The following is a 14786-nucleotide window of genomic DNA, read 5'->3' on the forward strand; positions in this document are numbered from 1 at the left end:
AAATTTTTGTACACTTGGTTGAAAAAATACAAATGTTATAATTCTCAATTGAACTTAATTTAATGTCTTACCTTTCAAAGCTGTAGTTCAGGTCTACATGGTTCTGATGCAAAAGAATAAGCTACTTTTTCTTAATGTCACAATACAATCATTCTTACAAGATCACATAGTTTGGTGTAAGAAAAAAAGTCACAAAAAATATAACAAATATAATTTACACTAGAAGTGCAGCGTTACTCATCTATAGCATGAGCTCGGGTGAGGGTTGAGTTATCCCAGTTTGGCAGTGATAGATAAGAGTTTCCTACCCTATCACCCACCCCACATACCCCCAAAACACACACACTTACACTGCAACCCCTCCCATCACAGCACACACCCAAAAACATCCGGAAACATCAGAGCAAGTCACTTCCTGCACTTGACTCAAACATACGCAATATGTACTGCTTTTCTTCAAATATATAAATATCCAAAAGAAGACATGGAGAAGATGTTGCCAGTGCATAATGTCATTATATGTGGTTGTTTCACTTGAAATGGCACCAAATTATAACTTGGGAAAAATATTTGGCATTTTTAATTTGTGTAAAAATCTATTAGGAGCAGTCCAATAAATAAAGCATCTAAAAATACATAATTCACAAAAACAAATCTGTCCCACATCCAATTTAAAATATTAAAACTTGCTACTCACTAATTTACTTTGTCACCCTCATTGACATTAAATTTGTCAAATGTGCAAGTTTTTTAGCATACAAAAAGGATGCGATTGTACACATAAATGTATACATCTGGCAGGTGCTTTCATCCAAAGCGACTTGCAGTGCATTACAAGGTACAATTTTTTCAGCATGTGCGTTTCCCGGGATTGAACCCTCAACTTTTTGAGATGTTAACGTAACACAATACAGTATGTGACCATGGACCACAAAACCAGTCATAAGGGTCATTTTTATATACTGTACATCAATTGAAAGCTGAATAAATGATTGCTTTCCATTGATGTATGTTTTTTTACGATAGGACAATATTTGGCCGAGATACAACGGCACTAGTCAACGTTTGAAGTGAAACAAAACCTTTCCTAAAAGTAAACCAATACCCAATACCCGTTCTTGTCTTATAACTTTGATGAACGTTTTTGATTTAAAAACTGGAATCTAAGGGTGCCAAAAAATATAAATATTGAGAAAATAAAAAGTTGTTCAAATGAAGTCCTTCGCAACTCATATTACTAATTATAAATGGGTGATTCTCACGAAAACTTGGTTTTAAAAATGTCAAGCATGAAAATGTAAAAATTGCTTACATTTACTTTTTTCCCACCAGACATTGAAAAACAAAGTCTGGAGTAAATGGGAACATTAATTTAAAAACTTTTACTTATCATTTAACATTTTGTAACATAATTTAAAAAATAAGTCCTAAAAAATCTCATTACCGCAACAGTCAGAAAACATCAACACTGACATATTTTCAAAATGACATGACAAACCTGAAAGAACATAATTTGGAGATTCTGCACATGCATTTAAAATCAAAGTATTATGCTTCTATTAATTAAATTAACATTTAATAAGCATCTGTTGCGGTAATGATCATCCAAATGTCGTGTAAGCATTCTGACAAGACAATATTTCAAATTAACTGTAAAAAATGATCTTACATGGTAGCCATCTTGAAGTAACTGGTCCATGTGCTTGGTCACTCAAAATCAAACTTTATTAAAATTCTGTATGTGTGCTTAAACTGTTCTCAAAAAGTGTTGCGGAGGATGAGAACATCAGGCATGGACACATCATTTTCCTAATTTTTCTTCATTATTATTATACATGAATATTCAGTAAACATTTTTTCTGTCATCTAAAGAAGTCTAGCAAAACATCCATTTATTTTTTTTTCTTAATATTTTTGTGTTAATTTGATAACGCATGTTCAAACACAGCTGGACACATTGCGGTAATGAGAATTTCAGCAGAAAATGAGATAAAATTTCCAATTATAAATTCTTATGTTAAAATCACACATTGTGCAAGGTAGAACACAGTATTGTGTTAATTCTGATGCTTTTTAATGTTACTATATTACACATTTTAAAGCTAAAATCATTAGTGCCGTGGTGTTTCAATGGTTTCGTGAGAATCACCCAAATACATTTTTGATATATTTATGGTAGAAAATATCCGAATTATCTTTATGGAACATATTTTTAAATAAAAATAACAGAATTTTGAGCCATACAATGTATTGTTGGCTATTGCTATAAATATACCCGTGTGACTTCTGACTGGTTTTGTGCTCCGAGTCAAAAATATAGATACAAATACTTAATATAAAATACATAATTTACAAAAACAAATTTGTTCCACATCCAATTTAAAATATTAAAACCTGCTACCCAGTAAGTCACTTGGTCACCCTCATTTTTGTTTAAAGGAACACAGACTTTTGGGATTTTAGCTTACTGTATTCACCGTAACCCCCAAAGTAAGATAAGTCCATAGATACCTTTTTCATCTCCGTGAGTGCTGTAACTCTGTCTGACGCACACATCGCTAGCCTAGCTTAGCACAAAGACTGGAAGTAAATGGCTCCAGCTAGCATACTGCTCCCAATAAGTGACAAAATACAATTTTCTTATTTAGTTTGGGAACTATATTCTCAGAAGGCAAAGCATTTCTACTTGGGCGGAGTGATTTGTTCGCAGTACCCGAGAAACCCTGTGGTGAGGAGCAGAGTTGTGCTAATCACTCCGCCCAAGTAGCAGTGCTTCGCCTTATGAAAATATAGTTCCCAGTATGCATATGGTTAAAAGATCGCTGTGTCTCATATGACCTTGTTATTTGTACACGATGTGACTATACAAATCACAACATATAAATAAGAAAATGTTGGGGTTATTTTGTAACTTATTGAGAGCAGTATGCCAGCTGGAGCCATTTACTTCCAGTCTTTGTGCTAAGCTAGGCTAGCGGGGGCTGCGTCAGACAGAGTTACGGCACACATGAAGACGATGAAGGTATGTATGGACTTATCTAACTCTGGGGGATACGGTGAATGAGCTAAAATCCCAGAAAGTTGGCGTGTTCCTTTAATCTCCTTAAAAATAAATCATATTATGAAAAAAAAACACTTGAATGAACATATTCAAAACAAATTAACTGATATACTACAGTATATTTACAACACAAAACTTCCTACCCCATCCATTTAAAGAAACTAGCTATCAGTCTTTTAGAAATGAAATCACAAATCACTTCTAAAGGACAAGAGAATACGTTTGGATTGTTCTGACACAGAAAATTATTTTCTCTCAAATAGAAGATTTCTGTTTTTTATATTACGCTATATGTCGGCTCATCCTCCTTTGATCCTCTGAAACTGGTATTGAAAAAATACTTTGGCACTAATCTGAATGACGAGAATTGGTCTAATATTGGTACGGTTATGCATGTATTTTGGGACTGTGACATGATCAAGACCTACTGGAAAGAGAAACACAAAGTAGTGCAGAGGATCATTGGATAATGTAGGTGACCTCCAAAGTCAAGAAGGAATCGAGACTGACCTGTTTACATATAATACGTTCCTGGTCTTACTGTGCACAATTTATTAACGTACATTATTACATTTCGACATCCAAACAGCTTTCCTTTTTGGTTGACGTTGTCAAGCGTTCTTTAGATTCATTCAAGCAGTGCCAGCTGTGTTTTTGAAGATCCTCCACGGTTCACTGCAATCTTTATTATGAAACATCCTTTTTCAGGTCCCGCCCAAAGTTTTTCTTGTATTTTAGAAAAAAAACAGGATATTGTGCATCACATTAAGGAGGTAAACTGGGTTGTGATTGTGGTTTCATGTTGACGTTTAAAGGTACAGTTGCAACATCTTGTCAAAAGGTGGAATATAAAAAAAAATGCTTCTGGTGCCAGAATATGTGAAATCTTCTTCAAATCCAAAGAACATCAAATAATAACACAAAGGCAACATGAACGTTTGCGTTTTTTGGGTGACACTTGTGCATCTTGAGGCGTTTCCACTGTGGAGCCCCGCCCATCACTCTGCTCTTGACACATAGAGTGGGAGGAGCCAGAAGAGATTGACTGGAGACGCCCGCACACGAGCTCAGCAGCGTTTCCATCAGAGGCGGACACATCCGTTACCGTCCTCTCCCGTAAGGACGTATCATCGTCATCCTCATCAATCAGCACCACATCCGTCCGAACGTCCACCTGGATGCACGGAAAGGTCTGCACGTCTTCTGAACTTTCCAGGTTACTGGAGTCAATAAAACCCATTAGAGACGATTTATCCACATCCAGTGACGCGTCGATAAGACTGTCCTCGTGGCGTAGATATTGCATTTCTTTTAGGTTTTCGAGATTAGAAACACTACATACAGTACATGTTTGTTTATTGATGGCAGTTTCTTTGATACCATTTGCTGCGACATCTGATGGATTCGTCTCCATTTTGCCATCATTGTGCTCCAGAGGGTTTACAATTCTATAAGGTGTGACCTTTAAGGTCAATGCCGATTGATATACGATCTGTTGAGCCTTTTGAGAATTGTTCTTCATACACTTTTGTTTCTTCACACAAGTTGTCTTGCCACCAGAGCCTGGCACAGTGAAACAGAAGAGATACGTGATATAAAAACATGTATTTTGATTAAAAAAAATATAAAATTTGAGTGCAGCAAAGGTTTAATGGATGGTCCACCCGGGATGATCTAGTAACAAGTTACGGCTCAGGTCCAACCCTATGTGATTATTTGCCAGGTGAACAGTTTATCCAATTGTCATCCAAACATCCAACTGAAGTACAGTAACAACATATAGATTTAATATGATTTGAGATATAATTCATGAGTAATTCATACTCACCAGTATTAGCGTTGTCTTTTGAAACCATTGCGAGTCTTTGAGAGTGCTGCTAAAAGAGACAAGTCACATCTGTACCACGGATAAAATAAACAAAATCCCCTCGAAGTCCTTTTAGGATTAAGGATTATTTCCATGGAATTAACCTTTCACTCCTATGATACCAACCCGACCCAGATGTTGCATGCAAAGCCTGACTTCATGCTGCAAAACGTTCAATAAGTAAGACAACTTGAGACGAAGAAAAATGAAGAAACTACAGACGTGCATCATAAGGGAACGAAATGGAGGCCGGGCAGAGTTGAAGAAAAAGATATGAAGACTTTAAAAGCATTAAAAATAACTCAAAAACCCCAGGAGACTTCCAAGCATTTCAAGAAGAAAGAGGTTCGGTATGTAGTGCGGCGGTCACTCGTAAGGAACACCAAACAGATATAAATAGATAAAAACGGTTCAAATACAAAGCCCATAACACATAAAAGCCCCTGAACAATGAAATACATTGGTTTTAACCAAAGCTTAACACGTACAGGCATAAACTTGCACACATTTGTGAAGACAGCATGAACACACGGATCATCCGTGACTGCACTCTTAACGTGACAGAATCAGGTCTTTATAAATTAATCATATTTACCCGACTATGACTACAGAAATGACCTCACCAAACCGTATGGGTGATTCTCACGAAACCATTGAAACACGACGGCACTAATGATTTTAGCTTTAAAATGTGTAATATAGTAACATTAAAAAGCATCAGAATTAACACAATACTGTGTTCTACCTTGCACAATGTGTGATTTCAACATAAGAATTTATAATTGTAAATTTTATCTCATTTTCTGCTGAAATTCTCATTACCGCAATGTGTCCGGCTGTGTTTGAACATGCGTTATGTTGTAATTTAATCAAATTAACACAAAAATACTAAGAAAAAAAATAAATGGATGGTTTGCTAGACTACTTTAGATGACAGAAAAAATATTTACTGAATATTCATGTATAATAACAATGAAGAAAAATTAGGAAAATGATGTGTTCATGCCTGATGTTCTCATCCTCCGCAACACTTTTTGAGAACAGTTTAAGCACACATACAGAATTTTAATAAAGTTTGATTTTGAGTGACAAAGCACATGGACCAGTTACTTCACAGTTAATTTGAAATATTGTCTTGTCAGAATGCTTACACGACATTTTGATTATCATTACCGCAACAGATGCTTATTAAATGTTAATTTAATTAATAGAAGCATAATACTTTGATTTTAAATGCATGTGCAGAATCTCCAAATTATGTTCTTTCAGGTTTGTCATGTCATTTTGAAAATATGTCAGTGTTGATGTTTTCTGACTGTTGCGGTAATGAGATTTTTTAGGACTAATTTTTTAAATTATGTTACAAAAAGTGTTAAATGATAAGTAAAAGTTTTTAAATTAATGTTCCCATTTACTCCAGACTTTGTTTTTCAATGTCTGGTGGGATAAAAAGTAAATTTAAGCAATTTTTACATTTTCATGCTTGACATTTTTAAAACCAAGTTTTCGTGAGAATCACCCGTGTACAAAAGCCATTTACATTTATAGCACAAAATAAACAACGACTTGCTTTTCTCAGTCACACATCTACGTGTAAGAGTTGTCGATATTTAAAAAACATTCATTGGCGTACACCTCAACACAGTGTTTCTTAACCAGGGGGTTGGGGGGGGCTCAAACTTAAAATTACTTAAAAGATTCAAAAAGAGTCCAAAAATATAGCATTAAAATAAGATGAAACAAAGTAAAAAATTGAGAAAACACTCCAGTTTTGATTTTAAACATCATTTCGAGATGTATTGTGACCATTTCAGTTCAGTCTTTGTTGAATTTCAACAAAAGCAAACCTAGGGAATGACATAAAGTCACCCAACAGCAAATGTAAAAGACTGAGAGCATGACAAGCCCCATGAAAGATGTGACCTAAAATCAGGGTTTTTCAAAACACATTTGTATTTTGTTGTTGAGAAATGAATTTGAACTTGTTTTCTCTGCAATATTGAAGATCAGAAAACACTGCATCTTTTTTTGTTATTTTGACCATGTTTTCCCATTTCTATTTTAAGTAAATAAATGCAAAGAAAAACGTGATTTTTATTATATGAAGGGAATATTTATTTTTTTGTCTATTCATGCTAAGTAGAAATAGAGTCAGTGGGGGAGTTCAAATATTGTTTTGGGCAATAGGGGCGCCTTGAAGTAAAAAAAAAAAGGTTGAGAACCACTGTCTCAACAGATCAATCACAACATGAGCTAGCTAAAGATTTTGTAAAAACCCCTTGCCATATGCTGAACCCTCACCATAAATAATACACATGAAGCACTTACACATGTGAATAGAGACAGAGAGAAAGAGTGAAAAATTCATAAGAAACAGCTTTCGACAGTAACAGACTTGGAGAAAATGAATTTTGAAAGTGATTGCCCTTCTCATGTACAGTATATTATGCTTTACAATACTTTGAGGGAGAAATACAGCTCATTTGTGGTAAAAAGAAAATTTATTTACATACAGGCCACATTTAACACTGTTATTGCACCAAAAAACGCTATTTACTAATTTTTAACTCTGTGTATGTTTTGATAATCATTCTAAATCTGATCTCTAACTGTGGGTTTACACCAAACGCGAAGCGTGCAATCGCATCGCGTTGCTTGCTCTAAATTACTCGTGGGATTTAACTTCATGTCATGCTAATTTTTTGCTCGAGTTGAATATTTTCATCTTGGGCAAAGACGCGTTTGAGGAAAATAGCGCGTGTTTTCACGGCAAGTGCGCCGCCCATATGGCGTCATTCGCATTGCCCCACGCGAGGACGCATCTTTACATTGACTTTGTTTAGTATGTAATCTACTTGAGCATCGTTGAACTCGCATCTGGTGTAGTAACAACATTCCTTCACAAAAATGCAATTATTTCAGCTTTTTGCTAAAAAATATATATTTTTAGAGACAAATACCCATATTTAAGAGTTTATAAGCGGAGAAAAAATTGAGATTTTTTTTTATAGAACAGGGATATAGAACAGGGATATTTTTTTCCCTGTTTTGTTTGTTTGTTTATTGTTTGTTTGAAAGCAGAGGGTCTGTTATTTTATTTCATATATTTGTATGTTTATATATTTTTAGAATAAAATTTTCCTGGAAGTCATTTTGTGAAACTTTTGGGAAAATCACAAAAAATGCTGGCAGGCAATTTTTCAAAAAATGGCTGACGGCAAATTAGCTAAAGAGATAGTTCACATAATAATGAAGTAATTATTTACTCCTTTTAGCCTTATATTGTTTGAACCCCCAATGCCTTTCTTTGTTCTACAGAACACAAAAAGTGTTAATTTAAAAAACCCTTGAAGGGATAGTTCACCAAAAAAATTAGAACATTTCTGTCATCATTTTGTCATCCTCATGTTATTTTAAACCTGTATGAGTTTATTTATTCTGTTAAACAAAAAAGATAATATTTTGATAAATTATGATAATCACACAGTTGACAATATCTGATTATAAACAATAATCAAATATTTCTAAGGGAGCCATTTTGGTATACATTTGGTATAAATGATCGGAGTGGATATAAGTGCTATAATTGGGTCCCCAGTGTTTCTATCAACCTAGAAAATGAGAAAAAGATCAACCCCGTAACTTAGTTTTGGTAAACCATTCTCTGTAAGCATGTGAAGAGTAGGTCATTAAAATTTGGCTCCCCTTGTGATGTCAGAAGACGATAATACCGCCCCTTAACCTGCACTATTCAACCACGACACGCCATTTAGTGCAGAGATCAGCTCATTTGCATTTAAAAGGACCCAAAAATGGCACATTTTCCTCACACCTACAAAGTGGCAATTTGAACATGCTATAATAAATTATCTATATGGTATTTTGGGCTAAAACTTTACATACGTACTCTGGGGACACCAACAATTTATTTTACAAAGTCTTGTGAAATGTCCCCTTTAATGTTGTCACACTGTTTATTGTCCTTTCTTTAAAGATGTCTGAGATACATCACTACCTCTATATCATCTCCTCATGTTGAATGTCTTTGAATCTGTCCTGAGATGTACAGGGTTCTGGTCCGGTGGTCCTCCAGTGAAAACGCTGTTGTCGTTGATGGGTCAGTGTCTGTGTTATCACTGATTTTAATGGTGACTTGACTCGGTAAAGACAGAGGCTTCATGTATTGAACAGACACAGTCAGAGGAGCTCGTACCGCTTCAACTCCTAAAGGTTACAGAAAATATTATGGATGCAGAGTGTTGACAAATAACACATTTATGGACTTTTATCAACATCAAGACTTTAAAATGTACATATCTGACAGATACTTTTTCAAAAGCGCCCTTGCAGTGCATTCAAGCTATACAATTTATCAGATTGTGTGTATGCTGGGATCGAACCAATAGGCTGCATATGCAATACTCTGAGCTATGGGAAAGCTACTGAACTACAGAAAAATTAGATTCTTATAATCTAACCAATTTTACAAATTCTTTAAAAAAAATTCATGTCAGAGACTAAATGATAAAAAAACATTTTACAAAAGACCATCCCATGTACATAATGCAAATGCTTTCCATTGATGCTCCACTTCATCATTTTTAAATTGGCCTTTAAAAAAAAGACTTTACCTTTGTGCTTTTCTATCTCTGCCATGCACCTGGCGAACATCCACAATGAGGGGGCGGTGAGGCGTGTGAAGCCCAAAAGAGATGCAGAGAGTGAGCAGAAGTCACCAAACACCCAGGCACACTTAACACCTGTGATCCAGGGAACGGCGCACTGGATGGACCTCAATGAGGAAAGATCTGATAAGACACAGAGCAACAGCATCTATTATAGCCCATCACAAAAACCTGTCAAAAGTACAATTCATTTCTTGGAAAACTTTAAAAATGGAAAGGAAGATACTTCCTGTGATATAATGAAGGAGCATGAGCCATAAGATCAAGTTGAATCTCATACCGTGTGTGCCCTCCATGTCAGAATGAGCATGGGGTTCGTATGTGCCGTTAGGAGAGAGGAGAGTCAGTGTGCTGCTCCATATAAGCTGCTGATCTCTGGATGCTTTTAAAGAAAGATCCACCTCCACACCTGCATTAACAGCCCGATACTCCAATATTTGAGCCTGAAGGGTAAACGGACCTTTCTTCAGCTCATCTACTGCCTCGGGTACAATCACTGTTTGACGGACACTCAACAGACCTGCAAACCACAGGAAAGTTTGTTTGCTTTATGAGGGCATGACAAAGAAATGTCCACTTCACACCGAAATCAAATGAGATAAAGTTTATTATATTGTGCGTAATGCTTACTATGCTTTACTATGCAGTATATAGAATTATACCACAGGGCTGTTGAATGCTTTATTCTGATTATTCTGGTTAAGAAATGCTCCACAGGTATGCATTATTTTTCGGTAAACGCATACCTGACCTGTCAAATGTCTTAACCCTTATGTGTTGTTGGGGATGTTTTCATCCACTAGAAGGTTTTTTTACTCATAATTTGGCCATACCTTTCTCTCTGTTTTAGCAAATTGAATGATTTTTGGTGACAAATCTTATATTTACATATACTTTAAGAAAATGCTTTGACATTTTTCAATAACTCAACGATGTACCGTGGGCAAATCTACTACCCTTTCACACATACATACGCACGCACGCACGCACGCACGCATGCACACAAGCTTTGTTTTGGCATAGGCCTACTAAAGGGTTAATAGTGCCACATGGTGATCAACAGTAAAAATTACAAATTTGACCTCTTAACAAAAGGAAAAAACACCAACATTCAAAAATGCATGATAAAAGATGTCATAGCTCTGCAATAAAAAAAATGGTTTTAATGGAAGTCAATGGGGCAAAAACAGCCACTAACAATAAATGAGGAAGAAAAAAAATAAAAACTGATGCTACACAAAAACTAAAAATTCTTCAAAGCCAATGTTTTTACCAATCTTTGACATGCCAAGACTGTGAAAAATGTTTTTAAAAAATCACTTTTTATATTGAAAATCTGTCATTTTGTGTGTGTTTTTCCACAAATCAGTGACACCACTTATGAACTTGGCAATTAAAGAGTTAAAATCAAGGAATTTTTGTGAAGATTTTGTAGTTTTGATCAGTACTGAGATTGATTAACAGATTTATGAAAAAAAATGGAAAAAAATCTTCATCTGATACATTTTTATAGCCATTGAATTTAGTGGACGTTTTCATCCACTAACAACACGAAAGGGTAGTAAATTTGAACAATGCACAAGGGTTAAAATAACCACCAGAGCAACGTCTTAGCAATTTGTGGTAATCGAGGTATAAGCAGAATAATTGACTCGTGCCTTTGAATTAATTTACCTTTCAAATAATACAAAGGCCTGTAATAATTCAATAGCGCTTTTTACAATATTGCATTTTTTCAAAATGTTTCAACGAAAAATTAAAACACAAAAACAGGAAAATTCTGAAATATTTAGAAAAGAATAAAAGGGTATTTGCAACTTTTATTGTCCTTATAAACGATTGAAATTTGATAAAACAGTATATATAATGTACTTTTCTGAGACTATAGGACAGAGGTGGGCAAACTAGGACCTGTGGGCCAAATATGGCCCACCAGGCACTTTTATCTGGCCCGCAAAGTAGTTTATATTTATATTAAACAGTGTAGGATTTTGGTTCGGAATGACTCATTTGATGCAATATTATCAAAGTCCGAAAGATATTGCTAGTGCCGAAAACTTGACTGGAAAATAAGTGCCAGTGCAGCAATAAAATATAAAGATAAACACTGAATGTTGCATGTTTAAAACAGAATGGACAACAAAATACTTCACCAACATCACACAGATGTCGATATGTGTTATTTGACAAGAAGTATTGCTATTTTTAAAGACCAAAAATGGCCAAATTAACATATTTTTTGATGGTGATATGTAATTATTATCTAGCAATGCACATGAAAATGAAGCATGTTTTAACTAGATTTTTTATTTATAGTAACCACAAATTTACTATGGTCTCAAGGTATTTTACTTGTAGTAAAACTGTGGTAATACAAATGGGAATTAATCTGCTGAAAATGTTACTGCACTTATAAAACATAGTTAATCTTCCTTATGGTGATAACTGTAAAAAGTCTCACAATCTTACTATGCTAAATATTTTACTCAGACTGTAATAATGTTTTCTTTAGTACTTTATATATACACTGTAACTGTATGTAAACACAGGAGTTGAGATTTTTTTAAGGGTAATTTTTCAAAATATAAAAGTAGTGAAAAGTTTTCATAAAAGTATAAGGTAAAAGTCTATAAGTCTATGGTATGCGGCCCTTCACCTTTATTTCAAAAGCGGATGTGGTCCTCGATTAAGAATAGTTTGCCCACCCCTGCTGAAGGACATTTAGTCCATAAATATGATAGATGACCAGACATGCCATTTCATCTTACATGGTCCATAAAAAAACAAAAGATTGTTTTAGAACAGGAGTGTAATATACATAGGGATGCACCGATACAGGGATGTGCCAAAACCGATGTTTGATTACTTATTTACCAATACATACCGATAAATTGGCTTTTACTAGTTTCAAATGATGTCCTGAAATTCAAGAAGTGCACATGTTTATAATAAGATGGAGTTGTCCTAGAAGTTAGTGTACGATAGTGGGAAAAAATGCTTTTATCTGTTGATACAGATTATAGGTCGATATATTGGTGCAACAGAATTTGCAATAATACCGGGAATGCTACATACACAGAAAATATGAGTATACTATTAAATGTACCCAAGCATTTAATATTTTGCAAAATGTAAATAAAAAGTGAATAGTTGGATCATTATGATTAAATCGATATTAACAGAATTTAATGTCGTGTGGTATGCATGTCTTTAAAGGCGGGCTGCTCTGACGCTCGAATGCATTCTCTGAACTCCTCTCAGGCGGAGGTTTCCGCCTTCCGATTAGTTGCCGCCGAACATTTCCGCCTTCCGATTGGTTGCCCCCTAACCACGTCATATCTCATTACAATAAAGTTGAGCTGATTTCAACTCTCCTCGACGCTCACGCTGTACATGACGTGCCCGCAGGCTCTCATTGAAAATGAATGACTTCCGGCCACTTTGATGCTCTCGCCGGTGGCGGTCTGAATGCACAGTGAGTCACCTGTCGGCACCGGTGTGCGTATACTCATAGAAAACATGTGTTTGTTTTTATAACGTGTGGCGCTGAGCTGCATGTCCGGTGTGCTACCCCATTGAGTTCCATATGTGTGGGGCGGGTCTATCAAAAGAAGGTCCAGATTCTATTGGGGTAGGGGCGGGTTTGTTTATTTGATTTCAAATGTCAACATTGTCTTTTTAGAGATCATACACCCCCCGCCTATAAAGTATAAATGTGAGGAGAAATAAGGGGGCGGGGGGGACAACAATAAAAGACAATAAAAATAAACATAATATTGTTTTCGTAGATCTTTAGATCTTACCCTGGGGACTGAGTCTGAACTTGTCTGAGCACACAATCACACTGATCAATCTTCTGAAGAGAAACTGAGGGTAACACAAGGGCACATCTCTGAAAACACTGTCAGGATAATCCCAACCATAACCTACAAGACTGCAGAACTTCCTCAAAGACACCACATCATACCTGAAACAATAAAAACCTTTAAAAACAATATTTTATTAACAATCATTCACGATATACATACATATGATACAGCTGAGAGAGGAATAGATTGGTTGCAGGTAGGGTGGATTGATGGATCGTTTATGTAAGTAATAATTGACGACGGGCCATTGAATTATAAGAAAATAATGCACACCAAGGTGGTAATGCGGCACGACGCGAAGCGGAGTCAAAAAACACTTCTCAGCCAATCAGAATGCAGCATTCAACAGACCCGTGGTATAAATATATTTAAATTCAGTTAAACATACCTGCAGTTAATCAAAGTGAAAACAAGCTCGTGGTTTGTGTCGTTGTTTTTTCTCACGTGTCCTCTCTTTTTGCGGAGAGATTGATGAATGTATCTAATCATGAGGTAAACTGATCCTGGCAGAGCTCTTCTGCCGTCAAACACTGTGTTTGTTTGAAATAATGTGTGAGAAGTGTAAAGTGAATAACAGAGATAAATCCCAGACACGCCTGACACAACAGCAAACAGTGTGCTAAAGTTCTCCATATTCCTGTTCATAATACTCTATTCATTTATTAGGAGAACATTTAAACAGAGGTTCAACGTTCAAAGTCAAGTTAAAACGATCAAAGGTTATATATATTAACGACGCGCCGCAGTTCTATTCTTGTGTATGGGAAAAGTGCAACGCAAAGTCCCGCCTTCTAATATAAACAGCCAATCAATCAATCTCTAGCGATTGACGATTTTTCTGGGGGAGGAGCTCTGTGATAGGTGAATAAACTGAAGTGGTTTATTTAGCGCATTTTGAGCTTTAGAAACCAAATTTCAGGTACAGTTGATGTAAGATTAAATTGTTGGTTGGATACATGATGTTTTCTTGTGGCCTTAGCAAGCGATTTGAAAGATCTAGGTCTTCTCCCATTTATGTAGATAGGACTCGGTCTTGTATGACTAAAAAGCTGCCCGACAGCGTTACAAATATGGCCGCCGAGTGACGTGACTTTACTTAAAGGGACTTTTTGAGTTTCTTCTGTCTGTTTACGAACGCTGGTCTTGTCTTGGATGCCAGAGAAGCGCTTTACTGTCCTCTAGCTGTAGGGATTGTCAACTACATACATAGAATCAGCAAGGGTCTATTATATTATTATATACGTATTAATTATTACTGTTAGACATCACTTCTACTATAGTATTAACCTTACAATGATTAACTT

The 14786-nt window shown here is 35.7% G+C and overlaps 3 protein-coding genes across 10 annotated transcripts in view; all 3 read right to left on the reverse strand.

Annotated features, from left to right (window-relative positions):
* The window catches only part of susd1 (sushi domain containing 1), a 29791-nt gene extending 20710 nt beyond the window's left edge, over positions 1-9081 (reverse strand). For 2 of the 8 annotated variants that reach the window (XM_073861175.1, XM_073861169.1), the window contains exon 1: positions 72-1023. The gene's annotated coding sequence lies outside the window, so the exon portion shown is untranslated. Of the gene's footprint in view, positions 1-71; positions 1025-3571; positions 3710-8943 lie in introns of those variants that run through there. The other 6 variants (XM_073861176.1, XM_073861174.1, XM_073861170.1 and 3 more) reach the window with 5 other exon arrangements.
* Positions 3568-5025, reverse strand: LOC141358995 (uncharacterized). Its single transcript, XM_073861178.1, has 2 exons — positions 4890-5025; positions 3568-4624 (listed from the first exon to the last, which is right to left on the reverse strand). The coding sequence occupies exons 1-2, from the start codon at positions 4915-4917 to the stop codon at positions 3969-3971; spliced, it is 684 nt and encodes a 227-aa protein (XP_073717279.1). The 5' UTR covers positions 4918-5025; the 3' UTR covers positions 3568-3968.
* Positions 8933-14744, reverse strand: LOC141358994 (uncharacterized). The gene is made up of 5 exons (XM_073861177.1): positions 13871-14744; positions 13417-13580; positions 9894-10133; positions 9560-9736; positions 8933-9152 (listed from the first exon to the last, which is right to left on the reverse strand). Exons 1-5 carry the CDS (start codon positions 14125-14127, stop codon positions 8959-8961), a joined length of 1032 nt encoding a protein of 343 aa, XP_073717278.1. The 5' UTR covers positions 14128-14744; the 3' UTR covers positions 8933-8958.
* Positions 14745-14786: the final 42 nt, after the last annotated feature.

This window comes from Misgurnus anguillicaudatus, chromosome 22 (assembly GCF_027580225.2).
Source record: "Misgurnus anguillicaudatus chromosome 22, ASM2758022v2, whole genome shotgun sequence".
In the NCBI taxonomy this organism is placed as follows: domain Eukaryota; kingdom Metazoa; phylum Chordata; class Actinopteri; order Cypriniformes; family Cobitidae; genus Misgurnus; species Misgurnus anguillicaudatus.

Bases quoted from the DNA above. Each gene is read 5' to 3' on its own strand.
- LOC141358994 (XM_073861177.1), bottom strand. From the start codon at position 14,127: ATGAACAGGAATATGGAGAACTTTAGCACACTGTTTGCTGTTGTGTCA. The intron at 13,581-13,870 runs GTATGTTTAACT...TTATTGTTTCAG, and splicing joins TTCACTTTGATTAACTGCAG to GTATGATGTGGTGTCTTTGA. The intron at 10,134-13,416 runs GTAAGATCTAAA...TGTGGTTTGCAG, and splicing joins GTTCAGACTCAGTCCCCAGG to GTCTGTTGAGTGTCCGTCAA.
- LOC141358995 (XM_073861178.1), bottom strand. From the start codon at position 4,917: ATGGTTTCAAAAGACAACGCTAATACTG. The intron at 4,625-4,889 runs GTGAGTATGAAT...TCACTGTGCCAG, and splicing joins AAAAGACAACGCTAATACTG to GCTCTGGTGGCAAGACAACT.